The 16,424-nt window shown below is 34.8% G+C and overlaps 1 protein-coding gene across 1 annotated transcript; it reads left to right on the top strand.

Moving 5' to 3' along the window:
* Positions 1–9,870: 9,870 nt before the first annotated feature.
* On the top strand, positions 9,871–16,175 carry LOC104894770 (hypothetical protein). Its single transcript, XM_010681084.4, has 2 exons — positions 9,871–10,562; positions 15,478–16,175. Exons 1-2 carry the CDS (start codon positions 10,109–10,111, stop codon positions 16,023–16,025), a joined length of 1,002 nt encoding a protein of 333 aa, XP_010679386.2. The 5' UTR covers positions 9,871–10,108; the 3' UTR covers positions 16,026–16,175.
* The last annotated feature ends 249 nt before the right edge of the window (positions 16,176–16,424 follow it).

The following is a 16,424-nucleotide window of genomic DNA, read 5'->3' on the forward strand; positions in this document are numbered from 1 at the left end:
TCTTCTAGGGACTTGGGAGGTCATTGGAAATGAGTCATGTGGCTTGGGACGAATATTTTAATTTCTTTACGTTCATTTCGAGGCAATTTTGGGTTTCACGAGAAATGAATAAATGGGGTGTTTAGAGGCTTTTTGAGGCTACACAAATGGTGCCAAGCACCCGCACAACATTACAAATCACGTCGACCTTCCTTTGAACGTTTCGGGGGAAAATATGAACAGGTCCGGAAAAGTCCAAAAATGTCCCAAAAACAGCCAAAATTGAAGGTTATAGTACACGATTTCGAACTTTCTCGGGGCCCGAGCTCCAAACCCCACAAGATGCCTACTAGGGCCTTGGGAGATCATTAGAAAGGAGTCGTGTGGCTTGGAACGAATATATGGATGCCTTTATGTTCATTTCAAGGCAATTTTAGGTTTCACGATAATTGAACAAATGAGGTGTTTAGAGACTTTTCAAGGCAACGGTGCCAAGCACCCATGCAACGTTACAAGTCACGTCGGCTTTCCTAGTAATGCTTCTGAAGAAAATATGACCAGACCCGGAAAGTCCAAAAATGTCCTAAAAACATCTAAAATTGAAGGTTATAATACATGCTTACGAACTTTCCCGGGGTCCGAGCTCCGAACGTCACGTGATTCATTCTAGGGACTTTGGAGGTCATTAGAAAGGAGTCATGAGATTGGAACAAATATTTTAGTGTCTTTATGTTCATTTCGAGGGAATTTTGGGTTTCACGAGAAATGAATAAATGAGGTCTTTAGAAGCTTTTCGACGCAGTACAAATAGTGTGAAGCACCCGAACAACGTTACAAGTCATGTCGGCACTCCTAGGAACGTTTCGGGGAAAAATATGAACTGACCCGAAAAGGTCCAAAAATCTCATAAAAACAGCCAAAATTGAAGGTTATAGTACACGATTTCGGACTTCTCGTGATCCGAGCTCCGAATGCCATAAGATGCCTATTAGGGCATTGGGAGGTCATTGGAAAGGAGTCACGTGGCTTGGAACGAATATATGGATGCCTTTATGTTCATTTCGAGGCAATTTTAGGTTTCGGGAGAAATAAACAAATGGGGTGTTTAAAGGCTATTCGAGGCAACATAAATAGTGCCAAGCACCAACGCAACGTTACAAGTCAAGTAGGCCTTCCTTTGAACGTTTTGGGGGAAAATATGACCAGATCCAAAAAAGTTCAAAAATGTCCCAAAAACAGCCAAAATTGAAGGTTATAATACACGTTTTTGGACTTTTCCAGGTCCGAGTTCCGAACGCCACGTGATTCCTTCTAGGGACTTGGGAGGTCATTGGAAAGTTGGAAAGGAGTCATGTAGCTTGGAACAAATATTTTAATTTTTTTACGTTCATTTTAACGAAATTTTGGGTTTCACGAGAAATGAATATATGGGGTGTTTAGAGGCTTTCGAAGCAACAGAAATGGTGCCAAGCACCCGCACAACGTTACAAATCACGTCGACCTTCCTTTGAACGTTTTGGGGGGGAAAATATGAACAGTTCCGAAAAAGTCCAAAAATATCGCAATAACAGCTAAAATTGAAGGTTATAATACACGCTTTCGAACTTTCTCGGGGTCCGAGCTCCGAACACCACGTGATTCATTCTAGAGACTTGTGAGGTCATTAGAAAGGAGTCATGTTGATTGGAATGAATATTTTAATGTCTTTACGTTCATTTCGAGGGAATTTTGGGTTTCACGTGAAATGAATAAATGAGGTGTTTAGAGCCTTTTCGAGACAACATATATGGTGCCAAGCACCCGCATAACGTTACAAGTCACGTCGGCCTTCCTTTGAACGTTTCAGGGAAAAATATGTCCTCAACCGAAAAAGTCGAAAAATGTCCAAAAAACAGCCAAAATTGAAGGTTATAGTACACGATTTCGGACTTTCTCGGGGCCCGAGCTCCGAACGCCACAAGATGCCTACTAGGGCCTTCGAATATCATTGGAAAGGAGTCATGTGGCTTGGAACGAATATATGGATGCCTTTATGTTCATTTCAAGGCAATTTTAGGTTTCACGAGAAATTAACAAATGGGGTGTTTAGAGACTTTTCGAGGCAACACAAATGGTGCCAAGCACCAACGCAACGTTACAAGTCACGTCGGCTTTCCTAGTAATGCTTCTGGAGAAAATATGACCAGATCCGGAAAAGTCCAAAAATGTCCTAAAAACAGCTAAAATTGAAGGTTATAATACACGCTTACGGACTTTCCCGGGGTCCGAGCTCCGAACGCCACATGATTCATTCTAGGGACTTTGGAGGTCATTAGAAAGGAGTCATGTGGATTGGAACAAGTATTTTAGTGTCTTTACGTTCATTTCGAGGGAATTTTGGGTTTCACGATAAATGAATAAATGGGGTGTTTAGAGGCTTTTTAACGCACAACAAATAGTGCGAAGCACCCAAACAACGTTACAAGTCATGTCGGCACTCCTAGGAACGTTTCGGGGAAAAATACGACCGGACCCGAAAAAGTCCAAAAATGTCATAAAAACAGCCAAAATTGAAGGCTATATAGTACACGATTTCGGACTTCTCGGGGTCCGAGCTCCGAACGCCATAAGACGCCTATTAGGGCATTGGGAGGTCATTGAAAAGGAGTCACGTGGCTTGGAACGAATATATGGATGTCTTTAAGTTCATTTCGAGGCAATTTTAGGTTTCGGGAGAAATAAACAAATGGGGTGTTTACAGGTTTTTCGAGGCAACACAAATAGTGCCAAGAACCAACACAACGTTACAAGTCAAGTCGGTCTTCCTTTGATCGTTTTGGGGGAAAACATGAACAGGTCCAAAAAAGTCCAAAAATGTCCCAAAAGCAGCCAAAATCGAAGGTTATAATACAAGCTTTCGGACTTTCCCAGGTCCGAGTTCCGAACGCCACGTGATTCCTTCTAGGGACTTGGAAGGTCATTGGAAAGGAGTCATATGGCTTGGAACGAATTTTTTAATGTCTTTACGTTCATTTCGAGGCAATTTTGGGTTTCATGAGAAATGAATAAATGGGGTTTTTTTGAGACTTTTCGAGGCAACAAAAAATGGTTCCAAGCACCCGGACAATGTTACATGTCACGTCGGCCTTCCTATGAACATTTTGGGAAAAAATATGACTTGACCGGGAAAAGTCCAAAAATGTGCCGAAAACAGCCAAAATTGAAGGTTATAATACACGCTTTCGGACTTTCGCGGGGTCCGAGATCCGAACGCCACGTGATTCATTCTAGATACTTGGGAGGTCATTAGAAAGGAGTCATGTGAATTGGAATGAATATTTTAATGTCTTTACGTTCATTTTGAGACACTTTTAGTTTTCACGGGAAAGGAATAAATGGGGTGTTAAGAGGCTTTTCGAGACAATACAAATAGTGTCAAGCACCTGCACAACGTTACGTCCGCCTTCCTATGAACGTTTTGGGGGAAAATATGACCATGTCCGAAAAAGTCCAAAATTTTCCCAAAAACAGCCAAAATTGAAGGTTATAATACACGCTTTCGGACTTTACCAGGGTCCGAGGTCCGAACACCACGTGATTTATTCTAGGGACTTGGGAGGTCATTGGAAAGGAGTCATGTGGCTTGGAACGAATATTTTAATTTCTTTATGTTCATTTCGAGGCAATTTTGGGTTTCACGAGAAATGAATAAATGGGTTGTTTAGAGTCTTTTCGAGGCAACACAAATTGTGCCAAACACCCGCACAACGTTACAAGTCACGTCCGCCTTCCTTTGAGCGTTTCGGGGAAAAATATGACCTGACCGGGGAAAGTCCAAAAATGTCCCAAATAGAGCTTAAATTGAAGGTTATAATACACGCTTTCGGACTTTACCAGGGTCCGAGGTCCGAACACCACGTTATTTCTTCTAGGGACTTGGGAGGTCATTGGAAATGAGTCATGTGGAGTGGAACGAATATTTTAATACCTTTACGTTCATTTCGAGGCAATTTTGGATTTCACGAGAAATGAATAAATGGGGTGCTTAGAGGCTTTTCGAGGCAATACATATAGTGTGAAGCACTCGAGCAACATTACAAGTCACGTCGGCACTCCTAGGAATTTTTCGGGAGAAAATATGACCAGGCCCGGAAAAGTACAAAAATGTCCCAAAAACAGCCAAAATTGAAGGTTATAATACACGCTTTCGGACTTTCCCAGGGTCCGAGTTCCGAACATCACGGGATTCCTCCTAGGGACATGGGAGATTATTAGAAAGGTGTCATGTGGCTTGGAACGAATATATCGATGCCTTTATGTTCATTTCGAGACAATTTTAGGTTTCACGATAAATGAACAAATGAGGTATTTAGAGGCTTTTTGAGGCAACACAAATGGTGCCAAGCACCCGCACAACGTTACAAGTCACGTCGGCCTACTTTTGAATGTTTTTGGGGAAAATATGACCAGGTCCGAAAAAGTCCAAAAATGTCCCCAAAACAGCCAAAATTGAAGGTTATAATACACGCTTTTGGACTATCCTGGGGTTCGAGTTCCGAACGCTATAGGATGCCTACTAGGGCCATGGGAGGTCATTGGAAAAGAGTCATGTGGCTTGGAACGAATATATGGATGCATTTATGTTCATTTTGAGGCAAATTTTAGGTTTCACGAGAAATGAACAAATGAGGGTGTTTAAAGGCTTTTCGAGGCAACACAAATGGTGTCAAGCACCCATGCAACGTTACGAGTCACGTCGGCATTCCTTTGAACATTTTGGGGGAAAATATGACCAGTTTCGAAAGTCCAAAAATGTCCCAAAGTCTAATGAGAGTGGACATAACATGAACAAACTAATTCGAAAATATGTTCAAATTATATTTTGTAATTATGATTTTATAAATTTCCTATCTATATCCGTATAAAATAGATGGTGCTTATCACGTGATGACTAGCTTGATATTTTATGTACGTGACATAATCTTGACTGTTAATGAACTAGTGACACGAGGATTTTCAGTGCTCTTGCTCTGCTAGTTGAACTATCCCAAATTTCCAACTAGCATACATTTACCTTTCTCGCGCATTCTCTTCTCTCGAAAAAAAAACACACTTGGAATTATTTCTATATGATGAATAGGTAAAATTTTGTTGGGACAATCACTTGAAATTGGGACCAAATTTTCCTAAATGAAATGCGTCGAATAACTACCAAATGCAGTTTTCTTTAACTTCATCTTGCAATAAATAATAGTGAAAGTATTGGGTCAGACCGTCTGACCAAATACTTTCTGTCAGACGGGCTGACCCAGTGACAAAACACCATCTCCTTTGGCCCTTCACAAAGCTCAATCATCACCATTTTTCCAACACTTTTCACCTCCCCAAAACCCCTAACTTTCCCACATTCTCTCTCCTCCATAACAACCCAAAAAAATGGGACTCAAAAAACGCAGCAAAAAACCCACCCTCACCAATGCCGGAGACTCGCCGCCGGTGGGCCCATTTCCTTATAATGTACTAATTTCATAGAGTACTGTATTTTCTTCACTTCACAAAACTGGAAAGGATGCTGTGAGATGGGTCGAGTCTTCTATGGCTTTGAACACTCCCTGATGCTCCTCGACCAATCAGAGCATTGAAGTTATCAATCGCCAACTCAAGCTCTTTCTGTCGAAACTCCCTGATGCTTCTGATGAACCTTTGTTTAAGTATATGGAATTAAATTTTCAATGACTTGTAGAGCTGAACTGAGCCCATCATTGGTGATAAGTCTAAGCACAGGACTGTCACTTTTCTTAGGAAGGTTTGTGTTCTTTAACTTCCAAAGAGAAAATATGGCAAAACAAGTCCCAGAACAAAATGGGTTAACCCATTTCGAAGCGGGTGATAGCCGGACCTGGAATAAGAAGTCGTCAAAATTAGATGTAGAGTTGATGACAATGGTCCCTGAAAGTATAAAAGGTTCCCATGAAATAATATCCCCTTAACTAATGAGCTATTTCACATGACCACGACTTTCATTTTCCAAGCAACCACTAGAGGTTAGTGTTTTATTTTCTTTTCAGTTGGACTTTGTTTTCTTTCAGTTGGACTTTGTTTTTTTTCAGTTGGACTTTGTTTTATTTCAGTTGGACTTTTGTTTCTTTCAGTTGAACTTTATTTTCTTTCAGTTGGACTTTGTGTTCTTTCAGTTGGACTTTATTTTCTTTCAGTTGGACTAATTGAAACAAAATGAAGACTACCTGAAGAAAAATGAAGACTACCTGAAAAAGAATAAAGACCAACTGAAACCCAAGTAAGTCTAACTAAAGCACAAAAACCAACTGAAAAACAAAGAAGACTAACTGAAAACAAAATGAAGACTACCTGAAAAAAAATGAAGACTACCTGAAAAAAAATTGGAACCACCTGAAAGTCGTCTGACCAAGATTATGGTCGGACGAGTCCGACACAATTTGGTCTTGTGAGAGACCGCCTACTTTTAGTTTAAAATTAGACAAGGCCCAAACTCAATAGTAAGAAGAGAACATACCATCTTTCTAAATATAGTGACTAGTTTAATCTATTTAATGGTCGGTTTAATCTATCTAGTAACCAGTTTAATTTATTCAGTAACCAGTTTGATTTATTTAGTTGTCACATTCTTTAATCCATTTAGTTGACTAGTTTTATCTATTCAGTAAAACTGTCGGGTCAGTTTATAGAATTGTTCGTTGTAGTACAAGATTCAAAGGGAAACAAAGGAAAGAGAAGAAAAGGGACGACTAAGTTGGCGGTCGAGGGATAGTGTTGAGTAGAGTGATATGAATGGGCTTGTTAGAAAAATATAGGCTTGAGTTTATCTAATTTATATTACAATTAAACTGTCTATTCTAATAATTTGTATTTGTAATTTCACATAGCTAGATGTGATTATTAGATCAGTATTTTATTGTTGTTGCACGTGAGAGTATGTGGCCAGCAATTAACAAGATTAGTCTCACTAAGAATGATTATCAGGTTACGTTGAGCACGAGAGACACGAGATCACTTCGTTTGGCGTTTTATATGACCTAAGCTAGTTTAGAACTACTTCAAGATTTAAGAATCTTACTTCTTCCTTCAATAAAAAGAGTAAAAATAAAGAAAAATGCGATATTTTTTCTAAATCAAGAAAAATAGGTCACGTCATTTGCGTCAACATTATTGACTTACAGGTAAGGTGATTGGTATGTTTAGAAATAAACTTCATTAAATTGAAAAGAAAAAAAAAGTTGTTTTTAGGACTATTGTGTATTCCCTTCATTCGAATTTAAATAAATGTTACAGTTTAACTTGTATGTTTGACAATGTACAATTTTGACCCTTAATATTTTGAATTTTTCATTACTAAAAATTATAAAAATATAACCCTTTTTGAAAATATATGTCGAGAGTCGAGAAAAATTCAACAATATTTTATTTGTTAACGTTGAATTTTTTTTTTTTTTTTTTTGATCCATATGAGTCATGAAGGCAGTACAAAGTACAAAGAAGGGGAGGGGGGATTCGAACCTATGACTTATTATTCACAGCACCTCAATCTTAACCATTAGGCCAAGACATCCTTGGTTAAAATTATAGTCAGAGTAGAGTTTGAGAATAGTGTAAAAGTCAAAGTTGAACATCAAGTTTAAAAATACAGGTAGTATCATAGTATGTAATTATACATAATACTATAATAGAGGAAGCTCGATATTTTTAATGGTCCCAATTATAAAATTAAATATATTGTTGATTGATAGGTAAGAATAAATGTCCAATGTATGTAAAGTATTATATAGATAAAGTACTACTCATAGCGTGTAAACTTATCAGATCTAGCTGGACTTGATCAACTCTAATAATTAGACCTGATTAATCCTAAAACTTAAGTTTAAAGGTTAAAAAATGAACCGAAAACCAAATAACCTAGTTTCAGTCTTCTAGTAGATGATGTATATACCACGATTTATGAGGAAAGGGGAGAGAAGAAAAAGGTCGATTTTCGTTCCTTATTTAATAAATATCATCCATCCATTGGAGAGATTTATAAAGAAAATGGAGCTCCATATTCCCCCTTCCTTTCTTTCCCATATCTCCTCTTTCTTCATTCGTTTTTCTCCTATATTACTATCCAAATAGAGTATTTAGGAAAAACAAAAGAACATATTTTTTGGACTAATGTCCTAGTCTTGTCTTGCATGGAAATGTATTTCCTTCCACTTTTATCTAATTTCTTTCCTAATTGGACCAAATCCCACCAAATCATACATATTATGGACTATTGAGTTGGTCTCATCATCATGCTCTCTATAAGAAACCTAAACTACAATTTGAGAATAAAATAATCACACATAAGTTTTCATATGGTGCACCAACTTACCACCACCCTTCCAACTATAGTCCCACTTCCTACCCATATATCTCCAACACACCCAATTAAATAAATCACTCCTAATCATAATAGTATCAACGTATCATGATCAAGTAAACACAATCTATTTTGGAATTATAAATAGTTTATTTTCTTAATAAAATGAATATATAATAAGTAGTCATCATCAAGACAATAATTGAATCCACATTATCAACTGAAAAAAAAATCACAAATCTTTACTATTAATTACTCCCACTCAAATATGTTTTAGTGTGCATTTTCGTTACTTAATTAGCTGTATTTTTCTTAAACTTTTCATAGGTGAACTTATCTAAATTTATTTGGCCTTATTTTATAAGAATTATAATTCATTAGAACTTATCAAATTTATTGTTAAATTTACTCAATTATAGAAAAGATATCCTTAAACTAACTTTAAAGGATATATGTGTCGATTGGCGATATTTAGACTTAGAAGTTGCAATGTACGACTTTGATATATGTAACCCTCGAGCTCAAGACTAACAACAAGAATTATATATTTATCCTAAATCGATATTATTAGTTCAAGAAATTAATGACAAAATCACATGTATCCCGATCAATAATATTAATACTTAGTCATTGCATAATGTCTTCATATATATTCTTATACACCAAGTATATCTTGGCCTAGTGGTTAAGATTGAGGCGATGTACGGTACGGTAGGTTACATGTTCAAATCCCCTTTCATTCTTTGTACTTTGTATTGCATTTGTAGTTCATATGGATCAAAAAAAAATTCTTATACACAATCCTTTTTGTTGCATTCCTGCCTATAACATTTATCGTTTTAATATTTCACAAAAATAGAAAAATTAAAACCGACTCAAATTAAACGACTAAACCTAAAACATCCCGGCGGAGGAGATATATATGCCTATATGGCTATAGATATATTATATATATATATATATATATATATATATATATATATATATATATATATATATTTTAAGGTAAGATGAAGTCCCTTGCAAGGAAGGAGAAATTGGGATCCCTCCCTGCAAGATGTGAGACTCGATCCCCTAACATTTGGAATCGGAGGTGATATCAATACTACTCCCTCCGTCCCATAATATAGTGCCTATTTCATTTTTGGTGGTCAAACTTTAAAATCTTTGACCGAATATTCTCATTTGTATATATAAAAAAACATATTCATGTAGGATCTTGTTAGATTCGTCTCAATGTGTAGTTTCATAATATCAACTTTTTATATTTTTTATTAAAAAGGAATTGAAGATATTAAAGGTCAAAGTTATGTTTTGAAGACCATGAAAAAAGAAACAAACACTATATTATGGGACGGAGGGAGTACTAGACTATCACCTGCTGCTCTGACTATATGAGTATATATCACATTATCACTATCTACAAACGTGTTTTTTCTATAGCTACCTTAAAGACATGATTATTATTGCTCTTGTATTGTATTTATTACATCTACCTCTATAGTTCTATGCCTTTATATATGTCGATTTCTGCGCAACATATGCTCCCAAAGTCGCAACTCATAATCAACCTGAATATAAGGAAGTAAACAAAAATTGAGCTACCCCCCAAAATAAAAGGCCCATATACAACAATAATCTAATTTAATTTCACTCCTCAAATGATTCTCACAATCTCACCTACAAATACAAACATTTCACACAAAAAACACACAACTTTCTTCTCTCTAATCTTTCTCTCTTTCAACCTTTTTCTCCCCTAAAAACACAACAATAATGGGGTTTATTTCCTTCATTTTCTCCACCAAATTCATTTTCTCTCTCCTCCTTTTCTCAGCCATTCCTATAGGTATTCTCATCACTCTTGAAAGGGTCCCACCTTCTACCCACGTGTACCAATACCATAGCAACAGCTGGCTTAGAGAGTGTGCCACGTGGGATGATCTCAACCGTCGGTTTCTTGTATCTTATATGGAGGGTGGTGTAGGAGAAGTCAAGGTTTATGATGATGATGTTAATGATAATCATGGTGGAATAATCTTAGATGAAATCACAACCGTTAAAGATGCTGACTTGGCAGGAAATGCTTCACTTGGTATTACAATTGATCGACCTAGAAATCGTCTGCTTGTTGTTGTGTCTGATTTGATTGGAAATCGTTATAGTGGTCTTGCTGCATATGATCTTTCTTCTTGGAATCGTTTGTTCCTCACTCACCTTACTCAACCAGGTATATATTATGCTTTATTTGCGCGCAATACGTGTTTCAAGTTATAAAAAGATGTAGCGAATATAGGTTGTACATAGACGAATACAGGTATGGATGCGGATTCAGGTACATAAATAGAAAACGGCAAGATTTTTTAGAAAAGGGTACGCTGTATGTATACCCAACGAATATGTGACCTAGAAGAAGTACTCATGCTATATAATAGCAGAATAATAAGTTTTTAAGAGTTTGGTTTATATAATAGAGATTTTAGAGTTAATGACTTAATATTAGTAAATTATGGAAGTTTTTGTTACTAGAGTATCTGGAGGAAAGAGTAATATATACTACCTCCGTTCGAGTTGTAACGTTTGACAAATTGCACTATGTTCTCTTATTTGACCACATTTATTGATTTATATGTTAAATAAAATATAATCATGTGGGGTCTTGTTTGATTCGTTTCGATGTAAGCTTTTATAATATCAAATTTTTATAATTTTTACTTACATACAATTAGAGATAAAACGATTTGAAATTGTACACGTCAAAACGTTGCAACTAAATAAAAACAGAGGTAGTATGAGTTCTGACCAAATATTAAATGACAAATATCTAATATTAATGATATTGCAACTATTTTGTTTGTTTGGTAACTTTTTATAGCTTACTCCGTAGGTTTGAACTTATAGAGTTATAGTAATTGATTGATGTGCCAAAGTCAATGATATTGTTAATAGTTTGTAAATTAGCTAAGCTAAAAATGATAGTGTAACTTTTTGAGTTTTTGGCTCTTTTAATGAAGGATTAGTTGGTTACACTATCATTTTGGCAAAAAATTAAAGATTCATATTGTAAAAGGCAAAAATCAATTTCAAAATCTTTGGAATCGAAAATAATGTCTAACATCATTATATTATTGTCAATATAAATTGCAACATATCACTTATAATGTGAAAGAAATAAAGATATCCAATCTATATATAAAGAAACTTCAATCATTTGTTGTGATAACTTCGAATCTTACTTGTATGAAAGCTATCACATTATCCTATATTTGGAGCTTTACCATTACGTACTCCTTCTGTTTTTTTTATCGTTCTCATTTTTCGTGCGCTTCTCTTAACTTTACGTATAAATAGTGTCAAGATTTCAAATGAGAATGATAGAAAAAACAGAGACATCCGCATATATTTGGAGAATTTGGTTGATGTTTTATTTGTTGATAAACATCACCATCTTCCGTGGCCCGTGGGCAAGACTAATGGTCAATTTTCATAAAGGGAAAATAAGGGGGGTGGGAGCTTGGGAGGTAGGTAGGGGGACTTTAGTTTGGGCCTGTGGATGGGCCCTGAGAAAGGGCAATCTAATAAATCGTCAAAAATATATACTTGATCCGTTTTTTAATACTTACGAGTTACAACGTTGAAATATTACATAATGATTAATAAGAGATAGAAAGACAAAAAAAATTCCATTTTTTCTTTAATTCATATGAGCCACGAAGACAGTATATAAAATACAAAGAAAAAGAGGAGAGGATTTGAATTTGTGAATTATCGTTCATAGCACCTTAATCTTAATCAATAAGCCAAGACATCCTTGGTACATAAATCTTCATATGCTAGAAGAAAGAAACAAATGACATATTGTCAAAAACGTCAATGTTGTATGTAAAATAAACTTTCTAATATAAGATACGTTGCAAATATTAAAAAATAGCTAATTCTTTTATACTCCCTCCGTTTCATTTTAATTGTTACGCTTACACTTTTCACGCATGTCAATACAAAACTTTGACGATATATATTTCTAGTTTTGTATTTGTAAAAATTATAAAAAGTACATATTAATAAAATACATACTAAGACGAATTTAACAAGATCCTACATGACTATGTTTTTATTCACGTATAAATCACAGACAGTTGTTAAAATACAATTTGTAAATAGTGTAAGATATCAAAGTGTAATAATTAAAATGAAACGGAGGAGTACATAAATTTGTTAGAAGGTTTTAAATCATCCTCAAAATTTGAAATTAGGATTTTAATTTTCTTGAAAAGAGTATATGAGATGGCTTAGCTTGCAGCAGGACATAATGTTAAACTTACCGTTGAAAATATCAAAATTTTGTTCCGTTGTTGATACGTTCTCTTATCTTCTTTTGGAGATGAAACTTTTATTGCCGACTTGCCGTACAATAATTTTCTTTATTCGGTGTTCTTTGTCTTTTTGACTTCTGTCTTTTAAGCAAATGGGTATATATGACAGTATGAGTTATGACATGTTTTAATTGAAATGTTTTTACATTGAATGTCATTATAACTCACATTTGAGTTTACTCATTTAGATTAGTTATAGTTATTTTATAACCTATGAAGATTAACTAACTATTCCTTTCGTCACAAAATATAGTTTTCAATTCTACTTTTTTAGGGAAATTGAGGTAAGTAGAATATAAGAGGATTAGTAAGGATTTTTTGTTTATTTAAATAAATGTTGTATGGAAAAAGATGATTTTAGGAGAGAGAATGGAGAATAATTGGTGAAAGAGCATTTAAAAATTATTAAAAGAGACTGTATAATTTTAATATAAAAGTAGACCTAGTCACTAAATGTATTAAACTAGTCACCGAAAGAAATTAACCTAGTTACTATTGGGCTAATTCTCTTTTTGATATTGGGCTAACCATTATCTCATTCTAATTTAAAAGTAGGCGGTCTCTTACAAGACGAACTCAAACAACATTTCTTTTAGATATTTTTTTATACATCACAAATTCACACCTCCAATAGTCTATTGTAAACCTATCTTATACTACTACTATCGGAATAAAGCTCCTTATACTATTATTATTTAAAAAAAATGAGGATATCAACTAGCTTATTTGATTAAAGCCTTGCGAGACAACACTAAAAATCTGAGATCAAATCCCGTCTAAGGCTATGTTCAGTTCACCTTATTTTTGCTTATTTCAGATCTAATCAGATCAGATCAGAAAAAATAAGTTCAGATCAGATCAGATCAGTTCATATCATGCTTATATTTAAAAATCATTATGTCTTTCATTACATATTAGTAAAAATTATAATAATTGAATATTAATAAAGTACTCATTGAGACGAATCAAACAAGACCCCACATGACTATATTTTTTCTTATATATTGAGAAAAATCTAAAAGATAAGATCTTGTAATCAGATCAGATCAGAAAAAATAAGTTCAGATCAGATCAGATCAGAAAAAATAAGTTTAGATCAGATCAGATAAGTTCAGATCAGAAAATTTCAGGTGAACTAAACATAGCCTAAATCAATTACCCGAGTGACTCTTTATACACAGCAAAAAATTATTGAAAGAAAGCTTGGAGATCCGGAGAAAATGTGTCTTGTTATATTTGGCTGGCACCATATACTGTAGACTGTAGTAAATTGTAGTCACCCACATGCTCATCCCACCATTGCCCAAGAAATAAAGTATGCACATCCCAAAATTAATTTTTGTCAGTCAAAGTTTTTTCCTTTGGGTACTGTTCTTAGTGCTCAAGTAGGGAGTATTAATTTTTGTCAATCACAATAGTTATGCTGTTTCGATAATCGTGGATGTTTCTACGGAACCTTTGTTAAATAAATTAGTTCTTCTAGATTCGTTAGGAGTCTCCCTTGAGAGAAAGTGTCCTAACTTTTATTATGTACCAAAAAAATAAATTATAACTTTATAAGGCAACAAACATTAAAAAATGTTGCCCCAAAATTTCTCAACTGTCCTAGAGTTCATTGCCTGCTACATTTTTATTTGAGTCTACTACACTTGTGAAACTTTTACTGGCTTCAAAACATATAACTATGAGATATACTTTGATTATGTCAGTTGTATCAAGTGTCAACTAATTTAATTAAATCTCAAATGTAGTGTCATGTTACATACTTAAAAAGTTCAGAATTTTTCTCTGTCTATGCTCTCTTTTATTGGTCTTTTGCTTATGACTTATGAGTTGTCCCAAATAAATGAGAAGAGGGAAAATGACCTGACATATAAGCTACTAGTAGTTTAAATCAGTGCAGTGCATGGACTCATGCATAAGAGCATCTATTATATGTTTGGAGCAAGCAAAGTATATATGGAGACAGCGTTACCGACACGATACTTTATTTGGGTAATTTATTTTAAACTAAAAATTTGATTTTTTTTTACAAAATAGACGAGTCAGACACTTGGACACTCGTATCCGAGTAGACACTCAATTCGTGTTTGAATAACTTAGTATGGAGGTATTTTGAGTGTTTTCAAATCGGGAAAAACTTTTAGTATAGTATATTTAGTGTGTTTGGTTAGGCGACTCGGTGAGTTGTGAATTATTGGTGAGTACGGAGATGACCCTTTAGATGATTGGACTACGTCTCGGACATTATCTCACACTTAAATAAACAATACTATATATATCTTTTGTTATGATTTTTGAACATGGTCTTGCATCTACTAGTCGCATCGTGCAATTGTTAAGAGGTACACCTAATTGAAAATGGGTCCGGGCAATCCAATAAGGAGGAGAGTTCGGTTCACATACAAATCTAAAGGAGGTTTCATATTAAAATCAATTGGTAATAGTAGGAGTAGCTCCCTTAACTTATACTATAATGGTATTTTTTCTCATCTTTCTCCAATGTGAGAGAACTAACATGTTGCACAATATATATGGGATTCAACAGTATAATGACTCCTAATGCGAATTTCCTTAATCTTGATTTCAACCACTAGGCTATCCCTCACTCTTTGTCAATTAAGCTAGATATTCCCTCACTCTTTGTCAATTAAGCTAGCTAATATCCGTATAATATATATGTTATTTCATAATGAAACTACAAAAACATTTGATTTGCATCTTTTACTTCAATTATTTCATTAAACATCACCTAATTTTTCATTATTTCAGGAGATGACAAGGCTTTTGCGGATGATGTAGCAGTTGATGAAGAAGGTAATGCTTATGTAACTGATGTTAGAGGCAGCAAGATTTGGAAAGTCAACGTAGATGGAAAGTTTTTATCAATAATAAATGATCCACTTTTCACCCCAAAAGAATGGTACAAAAATTTGGTAGGACTTAATGGCATTGTGTACCACCCAAATGGTTATTTACTAGTAATTCATACATTTTCTGGGACATTGTACAAAATTGACTTAAAAAATGGGAATGAAATCAAGTTAGTGAAAATAATCAAGGGATCAGTCACATTTGGGGATGGATTGGCGCTTCTATCTCCAACTAAGCTAGTGGTTGCCGGCAATCCGGCGGGGAGATTGGTGGAGAGTTCGGACGATTGGGAGACGGCTTTGGTGGTCGGAAAATTCTCCGGCATAATGCATCGGTTGGCCACTTCCGCAACCGTGAAGGATGGGAAAGTGTTCTTGAATCATATGATTGGGTTGGGATACCCTAAGAGAAAACATGTTATTGTAGAAGCTAATTTTAGTTCTTAGAAGTTAAAATTGCATTGATTTTAAGTCATGTGAACACATTGTTTACCATATATTACTTGTAGTATGTACTAAATTGTTTTTGTTTTTGATTCAAAAGTGGACAGAAGGTCCAAGAGAAGTACGTACTAGATTGTTACTTACAAGCTTTAATTGTGCATTATTAAAATCGGAGTTTAGTTTGATTAGTAGGTTTAGTGATTTATTGTTTTACACTTGGATTCAAGTGTTTAAAACAAAGAGAAAAGTGTTCGATTTCTCATATAGCAATTGATTTACCATGTGAAGTATTTATTTTCTATCGAAAAATCAACATACTAAATGTACGAAGAATCAAGTAAAAGGTAACGAAATATTTACAATTCACGATTTTAATTTTTTTCACAGACATTGACTTGAGAT

This window comes from Beta vulgaris, chromosome 5, assembly GCF_026745355.1.
Source record: "Beta vulgaris subsp. vulgaris cultivar EL10 chromosome 5, EL10.2, whole genome shotgun sequence".
Lineage (NCBI taxonomy): Eukaryota > Viridiplantae > Streptophyta > Magnoliopsida > Caryophyllales > Amaranthaceae > Beta > Beta vulgaris.

Coding starts and splice junctions, on each gene's coding strand:
- LOC104894770 (XM_010681084.4), top strand. CDS start 10,109: ATGGGGTTTATTTCCTTCATTTTCTCCACCAAATTCATTTTCTCTCTC. Junction 10,563..15,477: donor CACTCACCTTACTCAACCAG/GTATATATTATG, acceptor TCATTATTTCAG/GAGATGACAAGGCTTTTGCG.